This window comes from Vulpes vulpes, chromosome 8 (assembly GCF_048418805.1).
Source record: "Vulpes vulpes isolate BD-2025 chromosome 8, VulVul3, whole genome shotgun sequence".
Taxonomy (NCBI): Eukaryota; Metazoa; Chordata; class Mammalia; order Carnivora; family Canidae; genus Vulpes; species Vulpes vulpes.
Genome location: NC_132787.1, coordinates 13,546,158 through 13,569,172, shown reverse-complemented (window position 1 = coordinate 13,569,172; position 23,015 = coordinate 13,546,158). Strand labels below are relative to the sequence as shown.

The 23,015-nt window shown below is 37.8% G+C and overlaps 1 protein-coding gene across 1 annotated transcript in view; it reads right to left on the bottom strand.

Moving 5' to 3' along the window:
* Window positions 1-23,015, bottom strand: part of SLC2A13 (solute carrier family 2 member 13) — a 366,627-nt gene that overhangs the window by 198,247 nt on the left and 145,365 nt on the right. The window contains exon 4 of the mRNA XM_072765569.1: window positions 13,676-13,784. Coding sequence (XP_072621670.1) covers window positions 13,676-13,784 — 109 coding nt within the window. The remainder of the gene's footprint in view (window positions 1-13,675; window positions 13,785-23,015) is intronic.

The following is a 23,015-nucleotide window of genomic DNA, read 5'->3' as shown; positions in this document are numbered from 1 at the left end:
ATTCCACTCTCACCTGGGAATTCTGGGGTTGACGGAAAATATAATCAGAATCCTGAGTTGTAGTTTGGAAGTTTTTCTGTAACAGCGATAAGATAATTTCTCTATTTCAGATAGGATAAGGCATAAAGATACTTACGTACCAGCTTAACCTACAGTTTCTATTAGGAAATGATTCACAGTTTTCAACTGAACTTTAAATTCTTAGCAAATAGGCAATCTAGTAAGTTAGAAATGAACTCTGTAAAGACTAGTGAAAGAAACACTGTCCGACAAAACCAAGAGACAGAATATAAATACCTACAATTATAAATGCTTATCTAAATTCACTTGTTTGCATTTTGTCCTAATTATGAAAATATTACTGGTTTTAATTTGTTGTAATATAATATTATCTTATTACGATGTTGCAATTTTACTGAGGTTACATAATAGAGCCCTCATTTTGTTACTCATGTAGGTATTCCTTTCTTTACTGAAAAAGCTTCAGCTCATTGAACTACAAACAGACCTGCACAATATGAATCTGGCAATCCAGTTCATTCATTTCCTGGAACAGGTGAAAGGATAAACCCAAAGGCTTTATCAACTTCTTTCTTCCATGTAGGTTTCAGTTCTGAGTTTTAATGAAATGAGGGGTATACAAGGGTGATTCTGATTTTACTGTATATTACTCCAATACTTCTCCAACTGTGAGGCTTGCCAATCTACAGAGACTCAGGTTGAAAGGGAAATAGAAAAGGTTTTTTTTTTTTTTTTTTTTTTTTTTGTCTCTCTCTCCATTTTCTAATCAGTTTACTAAGGATTTGGACAAGTCAGGCCCATCAGATAAAGGTAAAGTACAGTATGACTACATTTCTTTCCCTGACTGTTGAAGATGAACAAATGATCCAATGCTTAAAATAACCCCCTAAGTACTTAGTTCCTCATCTTTCAAAATTTCGGCAGGACTTTATGATAAAAAAGCAGCAGTGTACACATAATCATCAATGACATCATTTGGTTCTGAAGAAGGGAAACAGAACAAACATTTGTCCGCATTTCCAATTCAACCAATATTTTCTGAGTGCCTATTGTGTGCCAGGCACACTTCAAAAGGAACAAGACAGATGAGGGCTCTCCTTTCATAGAGCTTAATGAACAAGTAAGAGAGGAATACTTTAGACAGCCAGAAATATTATGAAGAAAATAAATGCAGTGATATGGATGAAAGGAGGTGTCCATTTTCAAACAGGGTCATGGCCTATCTGAGGTGGTGACATTTACATCTAGACACAAGTGACAAGGAACCAGCCATAGGGAAGACCTGGGGGAAGATCTTTCCAGCCAGAAAGAAAAGCAATCACAAAGTCTCTATCATGGGAACAAACTTGGAGAGTTTGAGAAAGAAAAGAAGAAAAAAAAAAAAACAAAAGCAAAAACAAAATGCTGGTGTGGCTGAGATCTAGTGAATGGCGGGGAGAGTGGCAGGAGATGAGGATGGTGGACAAAATGGGGGTCAGATGGGCAGTCTATGGACCATGGCAAAGAGCCAGGCTGACTTTAAGTGTGGTGGCAAGCTACTACAAGTTTTTGAGTCATGGAGTTAAGATTTCTGTTTTTCAATTGCCATCTGACTGCTCTGTGGAAACTGGTTTATGGAGAGTAAACATGGCAACAGGAAGACCAGTGAGGAGAGTGGCTATTGCAATAAATGAGCAAGAGGCAGTGATGGCTAGGATGGCAGGATATAGCACAGAGCTGAAGTCCTCAGACTTTCTTGCTTCATGGAGACTTCTGTGTCTCAGTAATTTTTGGTTACCCCTAAGCCAAAAGAAATACCTAATGGTTGAGCTTCTAAAGGTACGGCCTAATTAAGAACAGTAATCTGAGAGCATGTCAGGGTTTCCCTCACAAATTTAAAATATCTTACAACTCCTGTGAGAAGCGTCTCGAGCCTGTTACAGTTTGGAAATAATATCTTTGGAGCTTATGTACTAGACAACAGGATGTAGGGAGTAAGAAGAAAGAAAATTGAAGACGATTCCTGTACTGTGGAACAACCTGGACGGATGGCAGTGCCACTCATGAGATGGGGGAGACTGATGGAAACCATAGCCACCCAGAGAGGCAGGTTATACCCCATTTGCAAATAAGGAAGCTGAAATTCAAAGTGGCTACAAGTCACTCAAGACAGCACCACTGGTCAGGAAATACAACACAATGTGACTCCAGGTTTGTCTGATGCCAAATAAAATAATAATGTAGTAAGTAATAAGCTGCTATGAGTCAGTCATATTCAAGGACATTAAATGTGGTATCTTATTTAATCCTAACCACCTCATTAAATAGGTCTGTCTGATTCCAAAGTCAGCTACAACATACTCCTTCTTAGCTGATAAAGTGAGAGTAAGGTGTTAGCAAATGGCAGCCTCATCCACTTAAGCCTCAAAAAAAAAAATTTTTTTTTTTGGTAATAGGAAATAAAAGTCTTGGAGGTCAACAATGAAACTGAACATTTTACCAACGTACACAGCTATTGTTATAATGACTACACTATACTTCTATTTCCAAAATCAGTTCGATCTAATCATCTGCCTTCGTCTTGACCAGCCCTGAACAGGATATATATGTATGGGGCAAGTTCTAAGTAGAATGTTAAATGAAAGTTGATTCCTTAGGGCAGGTGGCATAACCTCAAAAGCCTTGATGGGGCCCAGCCATTTGGAGTAGCAGGGAATGTGGGGAACTACAGAGGACCCATACACTCCCAGAAGCAATACAGTCCCCTGAAATCTGGACTATAATGTCAAATTTAACAAATGTAAAAATTCTGTATTTTTTTTTAAAGAAAACATGCCTAGGGGCTAAATTTAGTCCTTGCAAATAGTCTTAGATACTTGATTAAATTCTTCAAACATATTAATGATAAGTGTTAAGGGGAGAACCTTAAGGAAGTTGAAGATTATTAGATGAATCCAGGAGGAGGCTATTAATTCAGTGCAAGAAACTAAAGTTAAAACTGCACAGTTCAATCTATTTTATACATTTTGTATTTTCCAGTACTGTGTGTTTCTCCAGAAGTGGAAATAGGTGCACCTTATATCCAGTTCTGTATATTTTAATCTTCCCAGGACAAAATAATCTTATCAAAATAAATGAAGATGTTCCAGCAAGAGACACTGTTCATTTTTCTCCCTGCTATGAATGACATGTCATCAGACTATTTGTCTCTGCATTGAGCAGCTTAATAGCATTTGAAATCCTGCAATTCTATCAGTCACAGGAAGCATAATCACAAACTTGGATAGAAGTCACTAAGTTAGCTCTGCAGTTGCCCTGGAAAGAAGGAATGAAGAGATCTGACTTGCAGAACTGCTGTCATGGATCTCTGGTGTTCAAACTCAAACTAAACTTAAAAAGTATCTATCCAGTATTATAAATCATTAGAAATGCTGTATGGTTTGTCATTAATTCTAAAGGTCAGGACCTATTTGGCAGTGGTTTTGAAAGATCCTATTCTCAAATCTTGAATGCTGTAGCTTTTGTTTTCCTAAGGCCATAACTGCAAAATACTTAAGACAGACACTCCCATAGTCAGACAGATCCAATTATAACACCAGGCTATGACCCTGACTACAAACAGAATGAAAGCAAAATAAAACAGTAGTACCTAAAATCTAGCTAGCTCTCCCTGAGAAGTATTTCAAGGAGAGCAATTTTACTATTTGCATGCTCCTTCAAGGGAAAAATAAATCTGCAGTTATAATAGAGCATAACTGTTGTTATGCTATTCAGAGTGCTATAGAGGATCCCACAAATTAGCGTGGGGATGTAGGGTGATGGCATGTGACCTGAGTTTAGAGGTCCTTTAGGATAAGCTGGATACTTTGGCTTGGGAAAATGGTATGTTTGAAGGCACGGAGGCCTGGATGAGTTTTAATCATTGTCAGAAATACAGGATATTCTGTGTAGCACGAGGCAGAGTGTGTGGGAATTGGCTGGATACAGCACAGTACAAAATGGACATTAGCTCCGCTGAAAGCTGTAGGAACCACTAATGATTTTAAGTCAAGAGGGGATATGATTTGACTCTGTATCAGAAAGGTCAGGCAGAGAAGAGGACAGACTGAGGGGAGCTGAGATTTAAGGCAGAAAAATCCTGTCTCTTCCTACAATGTTGTCCAGCCCCGGCATCATATACCTGGGTTAGCGTAGGCCCACCTTGATTCTTCCCTCTTAGGAATTAAGAACTGAGACAATTGTCTGTGGATGCTTGAACTTAGAAGCACATTTAGGTTTATGTAGCCAAATGTGACCAGGTATGAACCACCACCACAAAAAAAACAAAACAAAAAAACAAACAAAACAAAAAACAGAGGAAGATCTCAAAGGGAAAGAAGGAAGATGAATCATACAGCCAGGGAGAGGCCAGGACAAAATACCATGTGGACACAGAAGCTGAGCAAGTACCTCCCCAGTTTCTGGTTTCAGCTCCTTGGAAATGGAGCTCAGCTCCATTTTCTGCTTCAGTCCCTATGCCCTTACTATAATCCCCTTTAATTTCCTTAAGATAAAGTTGAAGGGGGTTCTTTCACTTGCAAATACAACAAACCCTGTCTAAAGCAGGGCTTGAACTCAGACATACAACGAAAATAAAGAGAATGAAAGGACTTTTATAAGAGATATCAAGGAAGTAAAATGGAAGGAAATTGCAATGGCTGGATTAGGAAGGGTTGGCTCCCATACACGTTCTGTCTTGGGCACCCACTGGCCATGTTCTTCACTGCAGTGGGGGTGATTAGGAGAGGCAGAACTGGAGGGAGATGACAGGTATTCAGTTTTGTACATGTCGAGACTGGTGAGAGTAGGATATCTAAGTAAAAATGTCCTGCAGTTGGATATAATTGTGTTCTCAGAGCAGTTCTGATCTGGAAATGCAGCTGAGATCATCTCTCACATGTAGGTGGTCATCAAAACCATGAGTGGATGAAATCTCCAGTAGAGCTGTAAGCCAAGGCCTGGGGACCACCAACATGGAGGTGCAAAACAAGCAGGCAAAGTCATGAAGGAGACTCAAGATGAAATGCTGTGGTGTGCCAAGAAAGGAAAAATGTTTATAAGAATCATGGCCACGTGAGGAGAGCATAGACACTTGACGTGCTGAGAAGATGACAAATATGAGTGTGGAAAGGAGAACTGAATCCCCCAACAGCATCTGACTACCTTCTATACAGCAGGCCTTTTACTGTCTCATTTCATTCTCAAAGCCACTTTTCAAGACAGGTGGCAGCATATCCTTTTAAAGATGAGAGAAAAAGACCAAAGTTCCCTGGGAATGGGCTAAGTCATGCTGTGTATCTCTAGTCTCTGGCAGGGTGCCTTGCACTGATTTGTTTTAGAAATGAATAAAGAAGGGAACATTTCTACAATTTTCTAATAGCCTACATGGAATTAACCAGAGTGGTTACTTTCAAATTCATATATGGTTTGGGCAACCAGGTTTTGCTTTATGGACACAGCAAGCCTATTTCCTAGGGCACAGCCCCAGATTTCATGTTGTTGTTTCAACTCATTAACAGCATTTCTTTTACTTATCTTTCAGCAAAACATGAGTCAGAGAAGGGTAGGCAAAGATGTCCCGGGGAATGATAATCTTAGTGATATTTTAACAAACCCTGGAGATAAATCTCCATTACTTGCTAGAGAACCTTAAATTTACATCTGATTCAGAAAGGACGCAAAAGGATATGACAATCTATTGATGTAAACCACAGGTCATGTCACATGGGAGTATACTCAGCCACAGATGCCCCAACCTCCTAAGGAGTCATGATTAGCTCTGATCATTCAAAGGTCATTGAGGTCTTTTCTGCCTCACTTAAGATAAAAGGAACACATATAATACTGAAGTAGACAGCACTCCTACCACATTTATGAGAAGAAAAACACCATTATGATTCCTTTCTATATTCTGAAAAAAGAGACATGCATGAAAGAAGGGATATTAAAACAATTTTGTATTTACAGAGGATGCCTCAAATACTAGATTACTGGATGTGAGCCAAAGAGGATGCATTAACTATGGAATGTCCTAGCTTTCTACAAATTCCTTGGAATTCACAAAATGCAATACACAGTGGGCAGAAATGAAGCTAGCAAGCATGGATTCAGCTCCTCCCATGGGCCTGAAACATATATACTATTCTCATCAAACAACCGTAAGAATTGCAGGAGGTATTTTTCTTGATTTCCAGATGACTGAGATGTTGAGAAGTTAAAGCAACATGTAGACTTTAAACAGCAAAAGTGCTAGGTTTGGATTTAAATTCAGATCTTACAACGTTGTGTTAATATTTGGCATACCATATTTCTGGCCAGAACTCCATATAATTTTTTTTAATATAACAAAAAGAAATCATTTATATATGCTCTTTTCATGTTCCAGGTAAAACTAATCTCTTAGTTTTCTGTGTTCTCACTGCTCAGTAGAATACAGACTTCTCAATGACACGAATTACAGTTTCCAAATATTTGAAACTCTATCAACTATACAGTAAACGTTCATTGAAGGAATAAATGAATACTTGAGAAGATGTAGATTTAAGATTCCTGTGACAGGACAAAATTACTTATGAATTATACTAAAAAAACCCTCCAAAAGATAATATTCAAGGAAACATATGCTCATTTTTCTTACCTGCATTTTATTACTTACTTTTTGTAAGTACTTACTTTTTTAAGGTTACCTTTTTTCACTAAAAATTAATTCACATTAACCACAGAAAGGTACTAAGAAAGTCCATACTCATACTGTGTAAACTCTGTTTACACATATTTGAAGACACAGAAAGATTTTTTTTTAATTTTTTTTTTAAATTTTTATTTATTTATGATAGTCACAGAGAGATAGAGAAGCAGAGACACAGGCAGAGGGAGAAGCAGGCTCCATGCACCGGGAGCCCGACGTGGGACTCGATCCCGGGTCTCCAGGATCGTGCCCTGGGCCAAAGGCAGGCGCCAAACCGCTGCACCACCCAGGGATCCCCACAGAAAGATTTTAAACAGATACTTTCAATGCCCTGCCCAATATGCTCTTGGCCCTTCCCTGAATTCCCCTGTAGTTATGGAAATTCACTGTAGAAACTGACAATTTCTAGTTAAAACTCCCTGTGTCTCTCTACTTCAGTCCCAAGAGCTCAAACCCCAGATGAGATTGTTCAAGGAACCTCAGAATGACTGTAGGCATGACACACTGAGACGGGATGGTGAAAATTTACTCCTAGAATAGCTCAAAGTACATTTATACTATTCCTCAACAGGACTGAGCTCTAACTATTTACTGAGATAAGGGGTTGACCATATCCCCTCCTCCCTGCTCACTGCATCCCTGACCCTACCACACTTCCCTGCTCTCTTCCTGGTTTCTCGGTAGCATCTCCCGCAAATCATCTGCACCCAATTCTTTTCTTGGGGCCTGTTTTGGGGAGCTCAAACGAAGATAGGTATGCAACACATACCCAGGGAAATGGAAAACAATTAGGAATAATAGAAAGCTATTCTGTTTAGAGCTTCATCTGATAAGAATGATTTTGTATGGTAAGATAGTGATCTGTCACCAAAAATGGACTTAGACTCCAGAGATTGAAGTTGCAGCCTTTCCCTTGTACATAATTTGAGAAGCCAGTGAAGTCTTCCCCTTACATTATGGAAGCCACAGAAGTTCTCTCACATCAGATTACAGGTCTGTTACACAACTGTGGAGCGAAGAAGTACAGTCAATTATGACCAAGGCTATCCTTCTAAAAAAGATATACTCTGGAAATAAAAATGTGGTCTTAACGTATAAGAAGCTAAGCATCTAGGACAATGACCAGCATGAAGCAAGCATTTAATCAGTCTTCTAAAAATTATGTCAACAAAATACATTTTCTTTTAAGACTATAACTGATCTCCTGCAGTCTGATAACTTTTCATCCAAGAAAGGTTTCAAGCATTTCAAACACAAATGTTTCAGCTTCCACTTTACTTGAAACTCCATTTTTCCTCATTCAAATGTACATTAAAGTTTATCTACTTCACCTGATTAGTAATTAGAATGAAGGTAACTAACTGGAATGCCTGAAGTCCCACCATGGAGACAGATCTTAAAACTAATTCTCTCTTGATTCCTGGGTCAGTATTTTTCCCAACACATTAAACTATTTTTCAAAGGAATGAACAATGAGCCTTAACTACTTTCTCATCTATTCAATCCCTTACATCCAATGAACACAAGTAACTACAAATACACACATCTTGAAACATTCCAATGAGGGAAGCATACTATCATTCAACAGCTTTTCTGGATTATGTTCAGAATCCTACAGAGGAGGCAGAGGGAAGAGAAGGCTCACATTAGGGAACAGATGCTTTGGTCCATTCATCCTGCTGGCTGAAGATCAGAGAGAGCAAAACCTCACCTCTGGTTCAGATTTACAACAGGAGAACACATAAATCCTTATTGTTTTCTTCTTATTTCTTGTCACTTTTATTTTTCTCTACATTTACCACCATCTGGCCATGCCTGCTTGTTGTGCCATGTTTCCTGACTGGATGGCAATTTTTTATCCTAGTAGAGCTTGTTGAGGGTAAAATATGAGAATGGAACAGATTCAGGCATACTGCCCTTATGAAATTAAATTAATTAAATATGATTAACAAACAAATGATTCACCCAACCATCAGGCTGGCTTGTCCAGGAACTCTAGATCAGGGTATAAAGCAAAGACCTTAACTGGATACCTTTAGATTAAAGAATCTGACAAGCTTTATGATTCTTGAGATGGATGTCACTTTATTAGCACACAGTCATTCTACAGTTTTTATCCTTGGATGCTACTGAGTTCCACTAATTTAGATTTCTTACCCTACACCACCCACAGACAAGCTTTAAATGGTCAGCTCTGGGCATTTCAGGTGTTCTACAACTAAAGAGTAGTTCATGTGATAGAGTCAGAAAATCAGGGTTCCACTCTCAGTGCTAACTTATTAACTGACAATGGACAATTCACTTCACTTGTTAATAAGCCTTAACTTCCTTACTTAGCAAATAAACAGAAGAACTACCATATGCCTACTTGACAGGATTTTAATGAAGATCAAGAAAGATCATGTCTATAAAAACATTTTACAATGTTACATACTTAAAGCAACAGAAATGTTTGTTATCATCATAATATATAATTATACCATCAGAGGGGCTAACAGTTTTGTCCTATTTTTTTCCTTTTCTGTTAATATTTAAGTGAGCTAATACATGCTAGACTAGTATGTGGTATTTAATGTTCAATAAATGGTAGCTATTAACATCATAAGGAACATATTTTCCAAAGGTCTTTATTATCTCTTGTAAAAATGACAGAAGAAGAGATCACTTGTGTATTAAGGTAATGCAGTTATAGAGATAAGAGTGAATGCCTGTCCAATACAAATGCCTATTTCCCACCCCCATTTTAAGTTAAGAGTGAAGAGCAGGAAGAAATAAATCTGGGAACCTTAATCTAAAAGAAGAATAGCTTAAAAGTAGATGACTGGCACAGAGTATCCTAAAGAGATTTATTCCCTCATAATCCTTTTTGCCTAAAGCTGACTCAGAAGCTTAAATTTCTGAATTTCCTTCTCTTCTTTACCACTGTTCTTCTGTGTAACCTTAAAGTGAGCCATTTAATCACTTGGTCTTCTCAGATAAAAATCTGGTAACTTCATTTGTCCAAGATGGACTGCTGTATGTTCATCAGAATATATCAAGATATAGCTTATTTTAAGTTCCTCAAAAGAAGCAAGATGCTATCAAACCTCTACAGAAACAGGTGTTGAAATTATTTTTCTTGTCTTCCTCTCATATGTAAAAATGTTTTGGCTGTGGTAGTAATAGTGTGGGAAGGGTTCGATTATCAGTAGTTATCAGATAAAATTTGTTTGATGGAAAATGTATAGTTTTTGACTTTATGAATGGAGTTTAGAATAGATCTATAACAAAAATTTCTTAAGAGAGTCTCCTTCACATTAATCAGTATCAACCTCGGGATCCCTGGGTGGCGCAGCGGTTTGGCGCCTGCCTTTGGCCCAGGGCGCTATCCTCGAGACCCGGGATCGAATCCCACATCGGGATCCCGGTGCATGGAGCCTGCTTCTTCCTCCGCCTGTGTCTCTGCCTCTCTCTCTCCCTCTGTGACTATCATAAATAAATAAAAAAAAAATTAAAAAAAAATCAGTATCAACCTCAACTATCACTCCTCTCCTCTTTATTGTATCACACGTGGAAATATTTTAATCTGTGATATACTGTGCCATAACATCAACAGGTTTACATCAGGAAAGTTAGTACTCCATTTGCTCTGTTCTTTCTCTCATGTGAAAAGAGAATAATCTATTCAGTATTTCTGAAATTATTAAGTGATTAAAGTTGTTAGAAAATTGCTTCTTCTAAGAGTTAAATGTAGTAGCTGACAGATGCTGTATTTTTAAGAACTGAGAAGTTCTCTGTTCAATAGAAGAGAGGATAAGTTAGGATATAAATCTAAGTTATCATACAAATAAAAATACTTAAACATATACACACAAGCAATATTTTTTTCATGGCACAGGATATGAAAATTAAATATTCCAAGAAGAAAATCTATTTTTCTTGACTGAGATAGGATACTAAAGAGGTCACGGAGATAGAAACAAAAATCCTATGAAGCAAAAGAGAGAATCCTCAACATGGTAATATTATATAATGTAACTGTAAGGATGATTTATCTTTTAATATTTTTCCATATGGTCTTTCTATGAACTTTTCTTGGTGAGAAATAGAATTCAAAATACCTTATATTTCAGGTTCACACAAATTTTGGAGAGGAAGATGGATTTTGAAAAAAAAGATTTCACCTTCTACATATTATTAGGTTTGGGCTGTGAATACAGAAGAGCACTGCCTACTTTATTTCCCACTTAACCAGGAAGGAAGCTGGAAAGAAAAAAGAGTAAAGAAAAACACCAAGTGGACTATCCATAAGAAAAGAACTCCAAAGTAACAAAATGTCATTTTTAAAATATGAAAAAAATGCAATGGATATTTTCTACCAAAACAACAAAATATAAACTATTAGACTCTAATTGGTTATTTTAAATTGTAACAAAATTTATGATACTACTTATTGAATCTTAAGAATGGAAAAAGATACATGCACACACACCAATTTTACAGACTGGAGAGAGAGCAAAAGAAAACATATTATATACGAGTCTCAGATTAGTCATCTTCTATCCAGATGATGACAGTTGTGCATCTATTATAATGAAAGACTTACACTAAGTTTCATGGGCTTAAAATATGAATGTTTGAAATTGTGTATTATGAATAACCAACAAGTTATTTGTTATAGGTATTGAATCATTTAAGTGTCTAACCCTCTAACCTCCAGACATTAAAATGGCATATTAATTTCTTTACAGAGTTGGCCACCTGTTTTCCATCATGTAGAAGCAATCCACATCTAGCCATCATTTACCTTACTTTATTCTTCCTACTTTCCACGATCAATACTCAACTGCAAGCAAAAGCTGTATGACAACACTACCTATATTATGTACAGTTTGTGATAAGCAAAGCACATTAATGACTACCATAAATCTTAAAGAATATGGGAATTCTTATGCTCATATCACTTGATTTCACTGTGAAAAGACTGAATGTTTGTAGAAATGAACATCTTGTTAAAATTTGAAAACAATCAGCACAGTTTACACTAGATATCTGCAAAATGGACTATGACAGTGATTTCAATTAGGAACACACTGGCCTTACCCACTACCCTTCAATGACAGTTGGCTCTGTGAGGTTTTATAGGAGAACAAAAAAGTACAAGAATAATTCATTTTGTCAAATTTAAATGCCTAGAAAAGGGCAGAACAAACGAAAAAGATTTTCAGAAACAGAGAACATATTTTAAATTAAGTTGATAAAATGGATATTCACATGGGGTATTACTGCATTGCATTATTTGAAAGAATGCTGTTAGCCTTGTTACTATTTTGTTCCATCACCACACTTAGGATGGTGGACACAGAACAATCATGGTATACCATATCCAGAAAACAAATAAATATGTAAGTACTCTACTGAGGTGCTGATAAAGGTGATAAAGAGCAGATAAAGGGGATAAAAAATTAAAGTACATCTTAGAGGGAAGGTGGAGAGGACCAAATATTAACAATGCAACCCAGGAAGTTGTAGTCTATCAAGGATTATGATTAAAACCAAATTCACAAAGGGAGTAGATATACTTAAAGTGGAATTTCTTGGGGCACCCGGGTGGCTCAGTGGGTTAAATATCTGACTCTTGATTTCGTCTCAGGTCATGATTTCAGGGTTGTGTGATCAAGACCTGCATTGAGCTCCACGTGTAGCAAGCAAGGAGTCTCCCGGAGATATTCTCTCTCTCTCTCTCTCTCTCCCCGTCTGTCCCTCCCCTGATTTGCGTACATGCATGTGCTCTCTCTCCTATCATAAATAAATAAATAAATAAATAAATAAATAAATAAATAAATAAATAAATAAATCTCCAGAGTTTCTTAACAAATCCTGATTTAATCTTGGGTCACTGGGCCCCAATCACTGTTTTTAATAATTATTTTAAGATATTCACGCTTCTCAAATGATCACTAAATAAGTCACCATATCCCAAGTAATTTCAAAGGAAAATATCAAGAGTCCTAAATACAAATGCTTTACCAAATAAAATTGAATTTTACACAATCTGTATTTTTTTTTTGATAATTTTATCCAATAGGTACTGGGGAGAAACTTCTATGATTTAGCAGGTTTTCACCCAACAACTAGTTTCTCAGCAAAAATCATAACTTTCCTAACTTTCCTCTACTACATTTTATTACCTAGGATCTTAAAAGTCTATTCTGTGGAGGACTGAAATAGTTCTACATAGCCCTTATCATAATTTGAAATTATATATTAAACTGTGAATTTAATGTGTCTCTTCCACCAGCCTATATACATTGAGACCAATAGTATGTCTACTTTATTCACTTCTGTATGTCTTGTATAAAAAGGGCCATCAAAAATGGGTTTAATGTTGGATGAATAAAGCATGGTAAAACCCCTACATTTCATCCTGCTCCACCCAACCCCCATACAACTTTTTGGATTAGTCTGACAACTAGAAACCAGGAAACTTGTGTCTTCCCCACTTTTCTATTCTCACTCTGTCTCTGGCCCACTATACTCTGATGGTAAGGTAATACACCTTCTATTAATGTTCTTATCACATTGCATTGTAACAGACTGCCCCAAAAGGAAATGAACTAGTTATTTGTGTGCCAAATAACCTCTGACAATGCCAGGTGATTCCTTGTGTTTCACTTTTTGAGCAGCATCAAGAAATGGCTTATGAAAATGATACATTCATTACCTCAGAATATAATGAAGTACTGGATGACGTGTAAGAGAAACTTTATGAAATCAAATAAAGCCAATAGAGCATAACAAAATAAACCATCTCCTTCTAAGCTACATTCTGATAGGATTAAAAATTTACCTTCCAAAGGAGGATCCTATACAATTAATATAACAAATCACCAACAGTCCTATTCTTTTTTCCATGTAAAATAATTCCTTCACAATGTTTTCAGTAAAAAGCCAGAAAGAAATACATACATGATGGTGTTAATGCCTGAGAGCTGTTGGAACATTTGTAGACCACAACCCACAATTAAAGCTCGGCGAGTTGGGGGATAACTCAGCATTCTGTAGATCACAGGTCCAGCTTTTTTAAAAAAGAAAGAAAAAGAAGGACACATCTATTACATTCAGCTCCCATAGTAATTATTCCCATTAGGATCAATTTCCCCAAATCTCTGTGAAATCAGCATTATTGGGCATTGTAAAATGGAACATATAAATGTTTACAGAAATCTGGGCACAATCTATTTTCTAAAACAGTACATATTTGAGTTCAAACTGTAAAAGCATCAAGAAACAATTCAAGTTAAAGCAATTTATGGGTACTAGGAAGACCTACATAATTGGAACTGTCAGAAATTATTCTTCCTTAAATCCCTACAAACTGCATTAACTACTCTTCTTTTTCCATTTCCTTGGCAATTAATTACTATTTAAAATGCATTCAGTGGATTTTACTTACAAAGTCACTGGCAAATTGCTTTAATCAACCAAAAGAATGGCATTCATTAAAAACAAACAAGGAACAGAATTCATTCCAATTTTTTTGACTTAAGTAACAAAATTCATTCCAATCTATTCAATTAAAGTTAAGGGATTTGGGCATGATACAGGACTTGCTTATGGTTTATATTATTAATAAATGTCACCTAAAAAAGGTAAATAAAAGAAAAAAAATTAAGGTCTACTTTATATAGGAGTATGTATGTATATATGTATACATATACATACATATACAACATACATATTATATGTCATCTATAGATTTTGAATAATTCCCTAAGTGGCATTCAATGATCACTTCAAAATATAAAAATATAAATGGGATTTCAAAATGACACAGTTGCCTTGGTCTCCATATCAGAACTCTAGATCATTCTGGAAAGCTGTAGATATGAACTACTGGAGCCTTAAGGGTCCCTCCCTTACATTGTCAGAAGTGCTTCAATTACACCTTCACCTTAGCTTTAAGAGGCATTTCTATACGGTGTCCTTGATGGGGCCAGAGTCGACTTCTATTCCTGCTGTTAGAAGACAAGGCCTAGGATCACTGGGATGTTAACTGCTTAATTAGAGGCATTCTTCCTGGAGGCTAAGTTTTATTAGTAAACCATAAACCAATTCAAGTTTAAAATCCAAGAAGTTTTACCATTTCAGGAACCTTTTGGAAATCCAATATTCTAGTTCACAAAAATGGAGTAATATATGCTACTGTCTTGGCAATAGAAGTTAACTTGGGACGTTGAGCCAGGGTATTAATTAGAACTGAACACTACGGGAATGGGAATATTCATCTCTACAGGAGTGTGATGAAAATCATATGAAGACTTGATTTACAGCAAACGATTCTCTCCCAAAATGGTAAGACAGGGGCACAGATAGAGAAGCCGTTTATGGTCATTCAAAGCTTAATGCAGTGACAACCCATTTAGAAAGCAAGGTGAGAGTACTATAAATGTCAACTGTTTCAGACTGAAGTAAAGCAGTATTAAAATCTAGTACATCAGAAAGGCTGTGTGAAATTGGTAGATTTTGAAAGCTTTACTGTGACAATACTGAAATACACCTGGATCAGTTATCTGAATGGTGAGCAGGTTCGTCTGCAAATTCATCTATCAATAAGTGAGCCACAACATAAAAAACACACACAGCATCATAAAAAGATCTACCAATTTCCATAAATCAAAAAATCTAAATGAAAAAGATTACCATTTACTTTGTGTACCATGGAAAATTTAAAACAATGACAAAAAAACAAAAACAAAACACCTTCTTCAACTTTTAGCAACCTCCACAGATAAGAAATTCCTTCCTTCTGCAAGGAATCTATTATAATCTGTGGAAAGCTACATCTACTTTAACTATTAAACCGTACCATGATTTGATGGACAGGTTAGCTAATAATGATTTTGGAGGGCAGGAAAACAAAGAGATAATTAAAACAAATTAAGATTATTAAAGTTTGACTCGCCAAAATACCAACATCACGTATTTACTTCCTAGTTTTTAAAATTCTGAGTTTTTAACTTTCTCTTGGTTTTGATTTCTTCCTATTAAAAATAAATAATAGCAGTTCTGTTATTGGACTGGCTTTTTAAAAAATATACGGATAAATTTTGGGCACAGTAGCTGCATATCTGATTATGCATAAATAAAATGAAAGAATTTCCTTCCATTAAAATCATAAACCTAGCTTTATTAGGCAGTAAAACTGACTTAACAAATGCAAACTGTCATTAATTTTTATATCACAGAAGCTTTGAGGCAGAAGAAAAAATCAAATACATTAATTGGTTGAATGTTCATAAGTGAAAACTCAAAATGTCATGCTCTACTTATTTCTTTTGATTTCTGTATTTAAAACATTTAGTATATGCAAACATTTCACACTTAATTTTTAAAAAGATATTTGTGTCTTTGAGACACAAATTCCCACGCAAAACATAAAACCTTTAAACAACTAAAGAAGATAATAAATACAAAACTTGAAATATAACACGTGCTAAAACAATAGATTCAAGAACCAAAATAGGTTCAATTTTCCTTCATTCTGAACACCTCATACTAAGTAACTTTCACAGTAATTGTCCAAGTGTGGCAGGTTCTCTAATGGCCAGGGTGAAAAGGACAGTCCTACAAAGTTCAGCCATTCCTGTTAATAGCTGTCTGTGAGCCAACCCTACAGATGTTTCTCCAGGTACAATTAAAAATGCATTAGAACCACTTTATATAAAATCCTAGCTCTTGAATTCAGCTTCTAGCCAAGACGAAGTTATAGTTACCAAATTTACCTGCAACGTGAAACCAACAATAAGGCCATGAAAAATGTAAGAACAAGAGTTCTCATGACAATGGGTAATAGGCAAGGAAGGAGAGCGAATCCTGAGATTCAGGAAACAAAACAGGTGAACCCTACAACAAATGTCCAGGTTTAATGCCTCAAAAAAAGGTTCCTGTCTGCTATACAAAGAGGGGAAGCTCGGCAGACTCTGGTGGTCTCCTTGAATTGAAAGCATGCAGTTCAGGATCCGGGAATGCCCAGGGTGCTGGATTTGCCAGGGCAGACTGCCAGAGTGGCAAAGAGATTGAGAGAGAGAGGACAAGGAGATCTGCAGTCATGGGTATTCCATTGACTTGATATGTCTGAAGGAACTACTTCAGGCAGGAGTAAAGAGTCAAAGAAAGGGATTAAAGGATCTGTCTGGATCAACCGAGGGGAAAATCTGGAGTGTAGGGAGGAGTAATTAAGAGGGTCTTACCTGGCTAACTATAATTAGTCCTAGATTAAACACTGGGTGGGTACCATCTAAAATAGTTTAAAATCAAGACCCCACTGCTTCCAAGTAACTGAATGCATCCCAGAACAAAGCTCAGCAGTAAGATGAAATTTATAATGTCAACAAAACAATAAAAAATTATCAGGCATGCAAAAAAACAGGGAAGTACAATTCGTCACAGTGGCGATTAGTTCATCAAGAAGCCATAACCACCCTAAATGTCTATGTACCTAATAAAAGCTTCAAGATACATGAAAAGAAAAAAAAAAAAAAAAAAACAGATACTACTGTAGGGGGAAATAGAAAAACCTGTTGTTATACTCAAATATTTTATCACCTCCTTTTCCATAACTCATAGAATACATAGGCTGAATGTCAACAGAGAGAAGACTTCAACAACACAATCAACAGATTTGACCTGACATTTAAGTATCATTCTACTGGTCAAGTACAGAATATAGAATTCTTTCCAACAGTAAATGAATGGTAAATGTTTTGGAATATTTACCAAGATAGATAATATTCTCAGCTCTAAAAGTCATTCATTCATTCATTCATTCATTCTCCCTGAGCTGGGCCTCATTCTCTAGTTGCCGAGCCGGTAGGCATGGCTTCTGACCAAAGGCCCGGACACTGCCAGTTCTTGGCTGTGGAGATTTCTTTCCTGCAGTGCTGGTTTTAGCCCCAGGCCTGCCTCTCGCCTGGGCTGGGGCACTGGCCAGGCCCAATGCTGCCCCCCGCTGGCTCCTGGGGCCACGCAGCGCAGACCTGACCTGGCCTAGGCCCTTGGCCATCAGGGCTCCCTTCCCTCAACTTTTCCCTGGCCCCGTGGCTTTTCACCTGTTTCACCCCCTCCACTAACATCTTATCAACCTCCAGCAGGTAACACTGCCAGCATGGGCTGCCTGCGAGGGCTCCCAGTGTGCCCAAAGCTGCTCGTCCAGGTAAGTCGTCCAGGTAAGCCAGGTAAGGACTTCCAGTGGCCTCCCACCTCCCAAGGGCCTGGGTCACCCCTTGCAGTGAAAGGCAAGCAAGCACAAAACCTCCTGCAGAGAGGGCTCTGGGGGAAGGGGCAGCGCCAGCGCTATGGGAGGGGGCTCGCGGTCAGCTGCCCTCCTCAGCACCCAGAAGATGCTTATAAAGCCTTCCTGTTTTGTTTTTTTTTTAACATTCTTAGTTTATTAATCCTCTCATGAAAAATCTGCACAATCACCACAGATAAAGCCACTGCAGAATCTTTACTCCTTCTGTTGTCCAATCTCCAGCTCACTGCTAGACACTTCATTTCTTTTTGCCAGCACCAACGTTGCCTTTTGCAGTCCCCCTGACTTTCTTCATTCATTCTGTTTTTGCGTTCTTTGCGATGTTTTCTTGAAGTCTTTTTCTTCTCATACAGGCCATGTCTTGCAAGTCTATGTTTGGGTTCATTTTTCTTTGCGTAATCCAAGGACTCATAAATCATGCCAAAGCCAGTTGCCTTGCCACCACCAAAATGGGTTCTGAATCCAAATACAAATATGACATCTGGTGTGGTCTTGTACATACAAAGAATGTTCTTGGACCATCATGAACTTAATATAGAAATCAACTGGAAGATAACTGGAAAATTCCCTCCACATTGGAAACTAAATACCACATTTCTATGGTCAAAGAAATAATGGGAAATTACAAAGTATTTGAACTAAAAGAATATGAAAACAAAACATATGAAAATTTGTGGAATGGAACTAAAGCAAAACGAAAATTTATAGCAATGACCTTGGATTCCACTTTACAAAAGGACAAATGAAACCCAAAATAAACAAGATAAAAAGACTAATAAATAGCAGAAATGGAAATCCATGACACAGATAAAAAGACAGTTGAGGAAAAAATAAATCAATGAAACCAAAAGCCAGTTCTTTTTGAAAATATCAATAAACTTTGAGCCACACTGTGGTAGGCTGAGTAACAGCTCCTCAAAAGATATGCACATGTACTAATCCTTGCAACTTGTTAATGTTACCTTAGATGATATAAAAGGACTTTGCAGATGTAATTAACAATTCTGACATGTAAAGATTATGCTGGATTAACTGAGTTTGGCTTGGCCCTAAATGTAATCATATATATCACTATGAGGAAGGCAAAAGGAGATTCAGGATAAAATGGGAGAAGGCAACGTGACCATGAATGCAGGGACTGGACTGATGTAGCCGTAAGCCAAGAAATGCCAGCTGCCACCAAAAGCTGGGAAAAGCAAAAAACATATCGTCCCCCTTAGAGCCTCTTAAGGGAGCATGGCCCTGCCAACACCTTTATTTCAACCCAGTGAAACTATTTCAAACGTGTGGCCCCCAGACTGTGAGAATAAATTTCTATTGTTTTAAGCTACCAAGTTCACAGTGACTTTTTAAAGCAACCACAGGAAACTAATACACAGATCAGGGGAAAAAAAAGAAAAGATACAAGTTACCAATCTCGTGTAAGAGAAGTGAAATTGATATAGATTCTATAAGATATTTTTAAAAATAATAAAGAAGTATTATAAACAACTTTATGGCATTAAATTCAACATCTTAGAGGTAATAGGCAAACTCCCTAAAAAAGAATCTTCCAAAGCTAAAAAAGAGCCTGAATATACTATAACCTATTAAAAATACTGAGTTTCTCAAGTCTCAATGGTTTGACAGAAAACATTGCAATGGCAGATGCTTATAGAGGGAAGAGTTATATAAAGGAGCACAACAAAGGTTTTTGAGGGGTACATATTCACTATCTAGACTATGGTGAGGGTTTCACAGTGTATACAACTGTCAAAACACACCAATTATAAACCTTAACTGTGTACCATTTATTGTATGTAAACCATACCTCACAAGAGCTGCTAAAACACACACACACACACACACACACACACACACACACGCACACAAATAAAAAAACTCTAGATGTCAACAGGGTTGACATAGTGACATGGTTGGTACGGAGCAAATTCAAATATTCGAAGACCATAACCTTCCCTTAAGTGAAGGGCACACAAAGAAGCCACTAATCAGAAGCAACAATAATATGTGATTAAAGTGGGCTTATGAAGTCGGGGCAAGATTACTAAGTGAGAACTGTCAAGTATGCAGGACCCTTGGAATCTCTTCGCACTCTTCTTGCTCTTATTCTTCTCTTTCTTCTTTTATTTATTTATGGATTTTTACCATGTACTAAAGAAAACTTAAGGAAGAAGCAGTAGAACATACTATGACTAATGAATTACAAGATGCAAACTGTAGGCGGCTTCCCCACTGTGGACAGTCTGCACAGACTCAATTCTTTGTTATAAGAAAAGATGCTCTGTGGAGAAAAGCAGGGGCCTCAGTGGGAGCAGGATAATCACTGCTCAGCTTCAAATATTACCCTCCCTGCTCCCTGATGTGGGGCCTATGACTGGGCTATCATCAAGCTCAGCAAGGCCACATCAGCACCGTCCTCCGTCCTGCCCTGACACAACTAGAGGACACAGTTCTCATGCTCCACGAGCCTTCAGAAGGGAAATGATGCCAGCCACAGTGACATCAATAGATCAATCAGGATTTCAAGTGATCTGCTCAAATCTCAATGCATTTTCTAGTATTGCAATAGGTTTTCATGCCTGATGAACCAATTTTCATCATCAGAAGAGTTGTAAATAGGTAGGAAATAGGTAAGAACATTTGGTGTTAATGAGCACAGGAAACACAGAGGGATCAGATGACTTTCCCAAGGTCACAAACTAGTAAGTGTACAGACCTAGGACTTGAGCTACCTTCATGCCATAAAGGACAAAAAATTCCATATGCATACTTATATGGATTTTCCTAGCATAAAAAAGTCAACAATTGCAAACAGTACAACAAAACAAAAGCACTTTCAAACTACAGTAATAAACATGCTCATGGCTCTAATCTCTCAGCCTCTTTTTCTCTTTTTTTTAGAGCCTCACTTGCCACAATCCCCAACCTTAATTCCAGAGTTACTGGTTTCAGAACCTTCATTTCACTCTACTCGGAAATTTCACCATTCTCATCTCTAGAGAGTTATGTATTGTTTGCAAATAATTAGGAAAATGGACATTTGTTTCATGACAAATTCAGTGTGTCTGTGGAGCAGACCCTTCTTCCTTGGACTTCCACTGTTCCCTCCTCCCTCTCTAAGTGTTCCCTCACCCATGTATCATAATAAGGCCCCTCCTGTGAGACTCAGGTTTAGGGAAGGATCCAGAAAAGGCAATGCCAGCTCAGGTACACATAAAACAAAAGTCATCACTCCTCATTTCAAACTTGCTCTTCGCCCTACGTTACCTAATTTTCTGCAATCAGGATAAAAAACATGGCACTTGGCTATTCATTCCCTCTTCCTACTTTCCATACCCAGCAAGCTGCTAAATTCTAATGAAAAATAACCTATGTATGCCCATATTCTTTCCACAAAACATCAGAAACTCTTATTTTTGCATCTGCACACTCTGTGTCTCCCCAGCTCTCTGCTGCCCTGTTGGACTATCAGCCAACTTGTAAGTAAGACTGGACAGGGCATGAAGACCAGGGCTGAGATTCCAGCTCCACTGCACGGCCCCTGATAGGTGTTCAGCAGTGTATTCAGTCCCATTAAGCCTCTCTCTTCAGCTAGGTGGTATAATAGTAGCACTTGTCAGTATGAGGATTAGAGATAACAAACTTCCCGGCACGCAGGAGGTGTGACGGTTAATTTGATGTGTCACCTTGACTGGGTCACAGGATGACCAGATATTTAGCTAAACATTATTTCTGGGTGTGTCTATGAGGGTGTTTCTGTAAGGTGAACATCTGAATTGGCAGACTGAGTAAAGCAGACTGCCCTCCCCAGTGAAGGAGGGTATCATCCCATCTATGAGAGTCTAAACAGAACAAAAAGGGGACGAAGTTTGTTCTCTCAGCCCACCTATTTGACTTGGGACATTAGTCTTCTCCTGCCCTCAGACTGGGACTTACACCATCACGCCCTTGGTTTGCAGCTTGCAGAGGACAGATTAGGCTATCTTCTCAACCTCCATAACCGTGTGAGCCCCTCTCTCAGTCTGTCGGTCTCTCTCTTATACACACACCCCTCTCCTATTGGCTACTTTTTGGAGAACCCTAATACATCCTGTATCATTGACAAAGCCTTGTATATGGTCTCCATCCAATCAACCCAGCCTCTCCACATTGCTGTGACCCTCCCTGTCTGCTAAAGCATATCCCCTTTCACTTCAATTACCTGCTCAAAACCTTCTGTCACAGACCCACCAGGACCTATCTGATGAAGGGCACATACCTGTCCCAGCCTATCTTTCTAGATTTATCTCACATGTCCTCTAATATGCTATACTTCAACTATCTTCATGTAACCTATTTTACATCAAAAAGCCTCATATTTTTATGTCTCTGTCTTTTTCAATGCTCCTGTTCTATGAGGTCACCACTGTTCCCAAAAGAGGATATTCTGTTATCTGAATCATGCTGTCAGTTTTATACCTCTCTCATGCTTTCACTGCTGGCTAATTTGTTTTGCAGGTTGGGTAGCTGATGTCTCTTCCATACTGAATTATGTGGGGTGATGGCTCAGGTTTCATCTCTGCTTTATCATTTTGCTTCCCATTGTACTTAGCCTAGGGTCATGCAAATAGAAGAAATTCAATAAATATTTGTTTAATGAATATGAGGGAAAGGGAGGGAAGGGAAGGAGGGAGAGAGGGACACCAGAGCAAATAATAGTTATTGAGAACTCAAGAATAAAGCAATCTGAATACACTGCAAGTTGCTAAACAATGTTGTGATTAATTATAAACGACCACTAAGATCCTGGGCACATCTAGGCTGTTTTCCTCTTCAATATGCGGCAGATGATATTTGTGACTACAAGCTGGTGCTTGGCACATGTTCTGTTTGGAAGGATGGACTGCTGCTACTGATAAATTCAACCCCATGTGGCTCAATCATTCCTTCACAGTCTGGCATTTATGCCAATACATTCTGAAATCCTTCTAAGGCAATCAATTTGCCAAGATG